At 37.7% G+C, this 12,063-nt stretch overlaps 1 protein-coding gene across 2 annotated transcripts in view; it reads right to left on the bottom strand.

Moving 5' to 3' along the window:
* LOC106883556 (allantoicase) overlaps positions 1 to 12,063 on the bottom strand; it is a 53,544-nt gene that overhangs the window by 3,558 nt on the left and 37,923 nt on the right. For both annotated transcript variants that reach the window (XM_014934604.3, XM_014934603.3), the window contains exons 2-11: positions 11,250 to 11,364; positions 6,891 to 6,953; positions 6,160 to 6,271; positions 5,583 to 5,701; positions 4,503 to 4,623; positions 3,758 to 3,828; positions 2,233 to 2,373; positions 1,677 to 1,722; positions 1,163 to 1,221; positions 290 to 347 (exon numbers count right to left, since the gene is read on the bottom strand). In XM_014934604.3, the coding sequence (XP_014790090.1) occupies positions 290 to 347; positions 1,163 to 1,221; positions 1,677 to 1,722; positions 2,233 to 2,373; positions 3,758 to 3,828; positions 4,503 to 4,623; positions 5,583 to 5,701; positions 6,160 to 6,271; positions 6,891 to 6,953; positions 11,250 to 11,351 (892 nt within the window). In that variant the 5' untranslated portion in view covers positions 11,352 to 11,364. The remainder of the gene's footprint in view (positions 1 to 289; positions 348 to 1,162; positions 1,222 to 1,676; positions 1,723 to 2,232; positions 2,374 to 3,757; positions 3,829 to 4,502; positions 4,624 to 5,582; positions 5,702 to 6,159; positions 6,272 to 6,890; positions 6,954 to 11,249; positions 11,365 to 12,063) is intronic.

The raw sequence follows: 12,063 nt of genomic DNA, 5'->3' as shown, positions 1-12,063 counted from the left end.
CACCATTACCATCTCTCGAGCTTGCTGAATCTTCTCATCAGTGGTGGACGTTAACAGGCGTCCTGCTCCCTCTTCGTGCGTCACGCTTGTCCAGTCACTTATAAACTTCTTGATCCACTCATACACATGGTAATGCACTGTTCTGCCCACTCCAGCTTCCACCTTCTCAATACACACATAAATAGATACACACATGCAAAACACACACAGATGCACACAAACACACACTACATACGATGCTAACAAACATAATGAAGAACATCATTGTGCAATGAAGGAAAACTCTTACCATCAATTGTAAGGAATGCAAGGAATTTGCCATGAAACTTCCCTGTTTTCAGTTCAACCTGAAATGGAAATAAAGACTTGGTTAAAACTTAATATTTATCTTTTACTTGTTTCAGTCATTAGACTGCGTCCATGCTGGGAGGCATTTTAGTCAAGCGAATTTGAGTCCAAGTACTAATTTTTCTCTGTTTTTAAAGCCTGGTACTTATTCTATAACTCTCCCTTGCCAATTTTCTAACTTACAGGGATGTAAACACACCAACACCAGTTGTGAAGCAGCAGTGGGGGACGAACACACACAACAAGCTCGTTCAGTTTTTATTTACTAAATCCACTTACAAGGCTTTAGTCGGCCTGAGACTATAGTAGAAGACACCTGCCCAAGGTGCCACTCAGTGGGACTGGACCAAGAATCATGTGGCTGGGAAGCAAGCTTCTTACCACACAGCCACACCTGCACCTATATATACATACACACACACACACATGACAGGCGTCTTTCAGTTTCCAGCCATCAAATCCACTCACAAGACTTGTTGATCCAAGGCTATAGTAGAAAACACTTGCCCAAGGTGACACACAGTGAGACTTGAACTTGGAACCATGTGGATTGGGAATCAAACTTCTTACAACACAGCCTCACCCACCTGGGCGCTGTTGTGGTGTGGTGAGCATGATACAGAGAGGGTGCTATAGCCACTGACCAGCTGTAGAGGCTTTGTTTATTTTCAAAAGAATACTAGGATAGGCTACACTGAATACAGTCCAAACACACACATGCACACACACACACACACATGTGCACAAGCCTTCCTATATGCTCATGCATACATATACAATCAAACAAAATTAAATACAGAGTTTCTTTGCTTACTTTTGATATATTACCTGGGCAGGCCAACCTGTATATGGCCCAAACCTCTTGCCAATTTCCTGGAAAAAAAAAACAACAGCAATAATTATAATCTTTTCTACAATAGGCACAAGGCCTGACATTTGGGGGAGGGGGCTAGTTGATTATATTGACCCCCCCCCCCCCAGTGTTTCACTGGTACTTTATTTATCAACCCCGAAAGGATGAAAGGTAAAGTTGACCTCAGCAGAATTTGAACTCTGAACGTACTGGAGGACAAACACAGACACAAAGACACTCACATATACAAGAAAAAAGTGACTGAGGGAAAAGATCAGGTTCAGAGTTTAGAATTTAGAGAGAAATGTGAAAATAATAATAGATCAAAGTGAAGAAAAAAAGAAAAAAAGCATATGTTTAACTTTGAAGTGAATCAGTGAATTCAATGTTGAAAACATGAGTTTAAGCAGAAACCTTCAGATGCTCACAAATGCAATGCAAAAAAATCCCATATATCAAAACAAAATTAACATACCTGCCTTGAAGATGTTCTGAGATTCACAAATTGGTAACTGGTCATTCTAGAATATAGAAGAGTAAAATATAAAAGAGTTATTGTAATCAGATTTCGTACTGAAACACAAAAAAATCATACATACAGACACATGTGCACACACTCACACACACACATATGCATGCATAATTGTGCATGCAACTGACAAATTGTGCTAGCACCTAAATATTGCCTAACCTTTTAGTGTTTAAACCAGCCATATCCGGCCCAAATATTCTACATGTTTTATATTCAAACTGGCCATATCTAGCCTCTCACACCTAACCTACAGTGACATTCTAAAAATAAAAACAATCATATCACTGAAACCTCAAAGCTATAACATAATGCATGATTAATTCAAAACAATTTGAGTGAAAAAGTATTACATTTAACAGAGTAATCTGAACACTAAAAGGCTAAAGATACAAGGAAGTTATGGTTATAATGCCTTTCTCTTTGGCATCCACAAGAAGCATATTTAAAACTTGGTTAAATAAAACAGGATAAAACGTATTTGTAAAGAATGTCAGCTTACCTCCCTTGAAAACCTCTGGTTAGTGCTCAATTGACTGTCAGTGGCAGAGGGCAAGTGGATGGTTAGAGCCAGTTGTTTCATTGTAGGACAACTTGCAGCCAGGCACATACTGCCATTCATTAGAGATAGTAAGTCAAGTAGCTGTAAGTTGATGGAGAAGTAGGTTAAGGACAGAGTGCAATTAATGATGGAAGATTCTAGAAAGGAGATGAGAGAGACAAGCAGAATGACAAAACAAAACGGAACGTAGAAGTATAAAATAGTACTCTTTTACTTGTTTCAGTCATTTGACTGTGGCCATGCTGGAGCACCACCTTTAGTTGAGAAAATCGACCCCAGGACTTATTCTTTGTAAGCCTAGTACTTACAAATATATATTTTTTAATTTATATATTTTCCTAACATTCAATTCTGATTGTTTTCTGTGAAAATTTTGCATATGCTATGTAAGCAGCCCATTTCTTTGTGCACATTCAGTGTAAATGACCCATTTCTTAGTACATATTCAGTGCAGGTGACCTATATTCTTATGCATATTCAGTGCAAGTGACCTACGTATCTGTAGTTGTTTGGTTGCTCCAACTGAAGTTGTAGAATAGCTTCAACTTGACTTCAAATTAGAATCCCTTTGGGAACAACTTGACCACAAAGACTGTGCCTAGTTTGGCAAGTTTGGCACAGCAAACCTGAATCCCATTTATAATATAGTTCCAAGTTGAAAATGCTGTTTCACTGGAGACAACAATATATTTCTACATATTCTATGCAGATAACCCATATTCAGTGCAAGCTATTTATAGCTGGGTGCATATTCTGCACAAACACCCCATACTTGTAGCAAGCAGCCTATAATTGTTTGTACATATATATGTCATATTTGGAGACGGCAATTTGTTTTTTACCAATAAACACATGCACTATTTATTTGATCTTCTCTACTTTTATTATTATCATTATTTCTTTTTTTTAAACGTAGAATGTAAAGACAGACAAAATTCTGTTAAGCATTTCTCCCGACATTGCTAACGTTTCTTATTTCTTTACTGCCCACAGGGGGCTACACACAGAGAGGACAGACAAATGGATTAAGTCGATTACATCGACCCCAGTGTGTAACTGGTACTTAATTTATCGACCCCGGAAGGATGAAAGGCAAAGTCGACCTCGGCGGAATTTGAACTCAGAACATAACGGCAGATGAAATACCGCTAAGCATTTCGCCCGGTGTGCTAATGTTTCTGCTAGCTTGCCGCCTTTATTATTATCATTATTATTAGTGGATGGAGAGAGAGAGAGAGAAAGAGAGAGTGAGAGAGACACACACACACACATAGGCAGACAGACAGACAAAGAGAGAGGGGGTAGAGAGAGAGAGAGTAGCAGGGTAAAAGAAAGAGGAAGAGGGAAATTTCAGAAACCTGAGGAAAAAAGTTGGGAATAGAGAAAGGGTAAGAAAATTGAGAGAGAGAGAGATAAAAACTGTACTAAGTACATGAAGTATGAACCAAAAGCAAACTGTTCTCACCTGATCACATAACACATGAGATAAATCAGGCCAAGGTTCACCATAAATGCGAAGACGTGCTATACCACAACCTGACAGAGAAGAAGGATATTCATTAAAAAGAAAAATATAGAATTATGGTGTAGTTCACAACACACACACACACACATTTTGTCACTGACCCAACAGGATTTTAGGCTGCCCAACCAATATGTTTACAAGTTTTATTGATATTTAGTGTATAAACAATATCCATGCATGCAGGATATTGGTTCAGTTCTACAATGTGGTTGGTACCGTCTGAAAGTGTCTTCCACTATAGTCCTAAGCCAACCAAAGCCTTGTGAGTGGATGTTGTGGACAGAAACTGAAAGAAGTCCACTTCATTTATTATATATATATATATATATATACACACATACACACACAAACGTGTATTATGTATATGTGTGTGTGTGTCAATCCTTGTCTTAAAAGCACATACTGTTAACAAACACCATAGCCATTATATTGCAAGTAATGACAAGTATCTAGGCTTGTATATCGCTCAGTTCTCAATACTCAGTTGCAGGCAGGTCACTTCACACAGCTAATGGCCTTTAGATGAAATACGAATTAAACACAAAAAACACTTTTTTTTTTGATTTCCCATGAAAACCTTAAATTTTCATGTTGACCGAATAAAAACCTTGACAGGTAAACCTTGTCTATGTAAAGTCAACATTTGAGGCTGAGGCTAAATGTAAACTAATGAAACACAACATACCAGAAAACACATTAAGGCGTACATGTGTCCACGGCTTTTTGTGGGAGATTGCAAAGAAATTGTGACAACAGGCAAGGTAACCTGGTTCTAATGGGCTTGATGGTACTAATTCTTCCCATTTCTGGAAAATAAACAGAACAAGGAATGAAGGATAATGGAAGTGGTGGTAGTAGTAGTAGTGGTGTGGTAATTATTGTAGTAATGATGATGATGATGACGACGATAGTGGCAATAGCAGCAGTGGTGGTGATGGTGATGATGGAAGTGCAAGAGTCGTACAAGGAGAGGCTGAAAATTCCTGGCTTTGGGTAAAAGAAAATACAGGAGGATCAGTTAATTATGATCTTATTCAACATAGTCCCTGCCACTCAGATTCACACACTTATTGCAGTGGTCCTTCAGTATTTCTAAGCCCTGAAAAAGAACTTGGAAAGTTGGGCCTCCAGCCAAGCTTTTCGCGATACCCTTAAAGCCAAGAACTTTTCAGCACCCCTTGTATAGTATTGGCAGTAACGGTATTAGAAGGGATCACAACACTGTTGGGTCAGCTCTGATCAAGCAGACATACAATTAAAGGCAATCCAGCCATGAACATCCCATCTTTCATTCAGACAAACTATATTGAAAAATACATTATTCAATGTCTCCCTTCTTGTTTGTTTTTTTTTTTTTAAAGACAACAGGATCTGAACTGAGGTAGATTTGGCTGCTATTGTTCATAGCAAACAAGAGTTAAATGACCACCTAGAGGCTTGTTTGTTGGTTAATCAGTGATGATGAGGAGGAAGAGGAGAATACAAGTGATGGAGATGCTGCTCGATTGGGAAACATTACAGGAATTACAGCAGTGATAATGACAGCAATAGTGGTTACAAGAGAAATGGTGGTGTGGTGTGGTGTGGTGTGGTGGGTGTTGATGATGGAGGTAAAAAGTTGTAAATAAATTAAGAAAAAAAAAGAAAAAGAAAGAACATTATTTACATTAGACGGATATCTGTCAAATGTAAATAATGTAAATAATTCCTCATCTCTTAAATATAGAACTGTAAAAAGAGAGAAAAAATATAACAAAAAATATACCGTATTTGGTGAGATCTGACCAGATTCCAGAGCAGCCCCTTCAAAAGAGATTCGACGGGCATGGTTTGCAATGAAATAGGATGTGTCTACTTCAACACCATGCAATATTCCAGGAACACCTAATAATAATAATAAAAAAAAACAAGAGAAAACAAATAATATTTGTAGAGCATCTGGACACCAGAATGGTGTGGTTTAGAAATGTTTAAAAAACTTTTATCAAGAAGGCAGCGAGAGAGAGAGAGAGTGAGAAAAATGGAAAAGATAAAGAAAAGCAGTATGAGAAGTGATGAAGAGAAAGGCAGAGAAGAGGTGACAAAATGATGGAGTCGGGGAGGGGAGGGGAAGAAAAGAAAGGGATGATGTAAGATGGAAGAGAAAGATGAAGAAAAGTGAAAATGAAGAAGGGATTAGGAGAGGCAAGAAAGAGAAATGGAGAGATGGGCTTAGAGGACAGGAGATAATAACCATGAAATATTGTTCATAGATGATATCAGACAATGCAGGAGAGAAAAGCAACATGAGTAAATCACACTCACTCTAGACATAAAAAAAAAAAAAAATTACTACCACTAACCTAACTGTACAATGCACCAATTTGGCTCTCCGATATCAAATGCTTGCCAACCATCCATGGGTTGCTGGTCGAGATTCCTAATTCTGCTTTCCTTCCACTGAGGTTTTGCAGTCTGAGACAAAATATAGTTAATGTTATTATTAGAAACAATTATTATTATTATTATTATTATTATTATTATTATTATTATTATTAAAGGCATTGAAGTGGCAAAATTGTTTGAATTGACAAAACTTTTCCTGCAAGTTTCATCAAATACCATTCATAACTTTTGAATTATTTTGCACACAGACGGACAGATGGACAAACCCACGCCGATGAAAACATAACCTCCTTCCTTGGTGGAGGTAATGATGACTATCATTATTATTATTATTATTATTATTAAGATGGCATGCTGATAGAACTGTTAGAGCATTGAACATAATACTTAGTGGTATTTCTGGCTCTTTATGTTCTGAGTTCAGACTCTGCCAGGGGTGAATTTGCCTTTCATCTTTTCCTTCTATTTTTTTCCTAATATGACCTTCTTTTTTTGAATAAGCAATTTTAAAATTTGGTAAAAGAAAAAAAAAAAAAACCAAAAAAAAAAAACCAAAAAAAAAAAACCCTCTACTCCACATTTACAGACAGTAGTGCCATTTTCCTATCTATTACCAAAGAGTCTATTACAAGAAAACTAGTTATTTCTCACTGCAAGAACACATAAATTACAGGATAACAGGTGTTACCTTTAAGAGATTTCCCACGCTGTTAGCAATTTCACTGGTTGCATATTGGATTTTCCCACCAATCTGAAACAGAAGCAAATAAAATAACTATTAAGATCTTCAACTTAAAATTATATGAGATGTTACAAGTGTTGTTATGTAGTTAAGAAGCTTGCTTCCTAAGCATGTGGTTTCAGGTTCAATCCGACTGTGTAACAGCTTGGGTAAATATTTTCTAATATGACCCTAGGTCAACCAAAGCCTTGAGTGAATTTGGTAGATGGAATCTGAAAGAAGCCCTTTCTGTGTGTGTGTGTGTGTGTGTGTGTGTGTGTGTGTGTGTGTGTGTGTATATATATACACACATATATATATACACACATATATATATATATGTGTATGTATATATATATATTCACACACATACACACTGGTACCACGTTAAAAGCACCCAGTACATCCTATGGAGTGGTTGGTATTAGGAAGGACATCCAGCCATAGAAACCATGCCAAAACAGACAATGGACCCTGGTGTGGCCCTTGACCTCACTAGCTCCAGTCATGCCAGCATCCATCTAATCCATGCCAGCACAGAAAACAGATGTTAAATGATAATGGAAACTTGAAGGGGAGGAGTTAATTCACTAAATCAACACTAATAATTAACTTGTGCTTTATTTCAAAAGGATGAAAAGGGAAAATGATAAAATGACCTCTGCAGAATTTGAACTCAGAATGTAAGAGTCAGAACAGGGCATTTTTCTCTGCCCCTCTATTGGTTCCCCCAATCCATCGAGGTCAACTTTGCCTTTCATCCTTAAGAGGTGGACAAAAAGTACCAGTCAAATACGACGTAAATTTTATTGACTAACCCCCTCCCCATCAAATCTGTAGCCTTTTTACTTCTGTTAGAAACGATTATTATTATCATAATGGCCCTTGTGGCCAATAAAGAAAGAATTATTATTTTGCTTAGTGTACGATAGGAGCAATTCAGTAAATTGTCTCCCTTGAAAAAACACGGGGGAGAGAAAAGACTATCTTCGCGTACCCTCGCCACGAGTGAACCGAGAAACTATAAAAAAGAAAAAAAAATCGGGCGCAGCGCACACATACACTAGTGATTCATCAATATCAATTATCAGGCAATTAACACACTAATTAACATGACAGAATATAATGTAAGCAGTTGACAAGTAAATTACTGAAGGGAAATTTAACCACACTAAAGACAAAAACGAAAAAAAAAAAGGTGCAAGGGAAATAACCGGGTTGTTACCAAAATATAGACCATGCCGTCAGCACCAAATCCACTCTGACCTAGCAATGTCCTTCATTTTTTAAATGGTGAAATGTAACTTGGGCAAGATTTGGCTGCTATTCCTAGAAATTCGGGGGAGGACATAGAGGTTCTCTTTTCGGCCCATGAATTGATTTATTTAATATCAGATAGCAATTCCCACTCAGATTGATGATGTCTTTCCTCAACCTGCTGCAGATAACTGGGGAGTAATACAATTGACTTTAATATTCAAAGTGCTGCCCCGGCATGGCCATAGTGCTATGGCTATAAAGAATAGCAGAATCCTTAATAGTCACCATCATCATCATTTTAACATCTACTTTTCCATTCTTGCCTGGGTCAGACAAGAGTATGTCAGGCAGAGTTTTCTATAGCCGATTGTTTTTCTTATCACTAACCCCTGACTGTTTCTCAATTAAATGTGGTAATAATGTCTCACTCTATCAATCCGCAAACAGTCCAGCCATGCTTACATGGAGAACTGGGAAAAGAAAAAAAAAACAATAAAAGAAGCCTTTTGATTACAAAAGTTGTGCAATATGTCAAGACATGTCAAGAAGCCCAATCATGCTTTCATAGTTGGCAGCAAGCAGTAAATAAACATAAAAATATAAAACTACAAAAAAAGTAGCAAACAAAAACAAAAAAAAAACATGAGCTGTCAACACTCAAAGAGACTTACGTTGATGATGTTGTTACACCTCGAGGTCACTTTTGTTTTGAGCAGATGTTATGATCAAAGATATTCCACCTATGACCATTCTGTTGTATTTTCAGGAATGTTTGTCAACTCTATAGACACAGGCGTGGCTGTGTGGTAAGAAGTTTAATTTCCAACTACATGGTTCTGGATTCAGTCCCAGTGTGGCACCTTGAGCAAGTGTCTTCTACTATAGCCTTGGGCCAACCAAAGCCTTGAGTGGATTTGGTAGACAGAAACTGATAGAAGCCCATCATACATACACACACATTATACCACATGGTTACTACTCTAAGTATTTTCCAATATGCAAAACAAATTTTTCAGATCAAAATCTACAGCCCCAAATGGTAGATCAACTTATACACCAAGACACTGAAGGAGCAAAAATTTCATGTGAAATGTAGCAAGATTTGGAAAGATATGTTTACACTATATACTACATCGACTTGTATGATGGAAAATACAGTACTACAGCCATTATATAACAACCCTTGGGCAAGGCATAGCTTACTACTGGCCTCAGCCTAATTGTTTCTGAGAGCAGATTAAAGGTTGACTTCATAGCATCAAGTTGTCAAAAAAAAAAAAAAAGAAAAAAAATGTCATAATGGGGTTTCACATGTTACACTTGTTTTTATTTTTTTATTTTTGTTTTTCATTTAGTGGTTTAATCAGAGGTGGAAAAGTATATAACCTTAAGACAGAGTTAATGAATCTAGTGAAGAAAATGAAGGGAAAAAAAACTAATTAATAGGGACCTGGTCTGAACCTTTTCAACAGAACAAATTCTGCTAAAGACACTCAAGAGCCTGGTGGTGGTGTTAAAACTAAATGACACACACACACACACACACACACACTTATTTACTGATGGGAAAAAAAGGAAACAAAATAAAATGGGTTTGGTAGGTTTTAGAAAATACCATATTTAATTCCCATTTTAAGGAGTTTCAGTTGTCACAACAGGCTGAACAGAGTGAATGACTATATTAAAGCAGCTTTTAGTAAGCAACAGTTGGTACTATCTTCAAAACAATATCACTCCTACACAATCCAGACAAGCATTTAACAAAGACAGATACTTGCAAATGCACACAGACACGCACAATATAAAACAGCTGCAACATTAATGCAAACACTAAAGTCTTTAGTCTATGCCTGGCTGCCACTATTTTGCAATGAATCACAATGGATTGATCACAGTCTGTGTTTGCCAGCCTGCTCTGTTGACTCCCAACACATGCACACATCATGCATACATGCCAGGGATTTATGTAATCGACCTCTCAGCGATGAAATACAGAGACAACCCCTAGCACGATTTGAACTCAGAGTGCAGGAAAGAGGGAGGGAACTAAATACTGCAAGGCATTTTATGCAACAGCCAACCATTTCTTATTTCTTTATTGCCCACAAGGGGCTAAACATAAAGGGGACAAACAAGGACAGCCAAAGGGATTAAGTCGATTACATCGATCGCAGTATGCCACTGGTACTTAATTTATCGACCCCGAAAGGATGAAAGGCAAAGTCGACCTTGGCGGAATTTGAACTCAAAACGTAACGGCAGACGAAATATCGCTAAGTATTTCGCCTGGTGTGCTAACGTTTCTGCCACTCAACTGCCAATAAAAGAACAGTCTTTAATCAATACAAAAAGTAGATTGAATAACAATACAGAAACGGACATTGCATGCTCTGATTGACACATTGTACTCTTACTTGGTGAACAACTCAGCATGCCAGAGTGTGAGAGTAAAAACACAGTATCAGCAGAGTCTAGCGTATAGGATATCCATGTCATAAGAACCAATATACTGTTAATCCCAATCTGCTAATCTACTGATAGTGTCTACACCACGAGTTCTGCTCAGTTTAAATGGTTCTAACCATAAATATTCCTCAACACTAATAAAGATTTCTAACAAAGGCAAAAGACCACACATATCAACCTCAGTACTTGACTGGTATTTAGAGAGGATGGTATTTGCTGATACCCTCAAGATGAAAGGCAAAGTGGACCTTGGTGGGATTTGAACTCAGAATGTGAAGAGTTAGAATGAAGCACAATGCATTTTGTCCAGCTCTCTAATGGCTCTGTCAACTACCTCCTTCAGTAATGGTAATGGTGATAATGGTTTCAAATTTTGGTACAAGGCCAGCAATTCTAAGAGAGGGGGTAGATTGACTACATTGACCCCTTATACACAATGAAACCACCAAACTACAGAGCAAACTGTCTACAAGAAGAATATTCTTCCACCAGCCTTGGACGACCTGAAAAGTATAAGGGACATCACTCTTCTGCCTCCAACTAAACCATAACATTTTTTTTTAATTTAAGGAAAAAAAGAAAAACAAATGAAATAAGCACCTTCTCAGAAGAAAGTTCTGGAAATGAAAGGAAATCAGGGCTACAGCCATTCTGTTCTTCTGTCAAATGCCTGGTGCTGACTTTTCTCACCTCAGCCTCCATCTTTCAGCTACATCTGTAAAATAAAGGAAAACTGTTTTTTAGATTTAGAAATAATAGATTTCTAAATCTCTCAGAGAGATTTATGCAGTGGTGATACAACGAAGTAGTTGTATGCTGTCAACTTAATGTGACAGTCCCCTGAAGGGAATAATACTACTGTTGGTTAGACCGAGGAAGCTGCACCACTTCTTGTCGGCCTTGACACATTTCCTGTGTCCTTATGTTTACAAGGGGGAGACAAGAACCTCCACCCAGCTAAGCCTGCACCCAGAGGCATGTTTCTGAGTCTTTGCTCATCATCAGTCTGGAGTAAACATAAGGACACAGGAAATGTGGTGCAGCTTCCTAGGTCTAACCAACAGTAGTATTATTCCCTTCAGGGGACTGTCACATTAAATTGTTTTTTAGATGTAAGTATATTTTGATATTATTGCTGATATTTCTCCTTCCAAAGCCAGCTTCAATCATGAAGAGCTGTGATTTTTTATTTCTCTATTGCCCACAAAGGGCTTAACATAAAGGGGACAAACAAGGACAAAGGGATTAAGCCTATTACATCGACTCCAGTGTGTAACTGGTACTTATTTAATCGACCCTGAAAGGATAAAAGCAAAGTTGGCCTTGGTGAAATTTGAACTCGGAATGTAACAGCAGACAAAATACCACTAAGCATTTTGCCTAGCATGCTAACAATTCTGCCAGCTCACCGCCT

This window comes from Octopus bimaculoides, chromosome 14 (assembly GCF_046866305.1).
Source record: "Octopus bimaculoides isolate indiv1 chromosome 14, ASM4686630v1, whole genome shotgun sequence".
In the NCBI taxonomy this organism is placed as follows: Eukaryota; Metazoa; Mollusca; class Cephalopoda; order Octopoda; family Octopodidae; genus Octopus; species Octopus bimaculoides.
The sequence above is the reverse complement of the archived record's forward strand: the minus strand, read 5'-3'. Positions and strand labels throughout refer to the sequence as shown.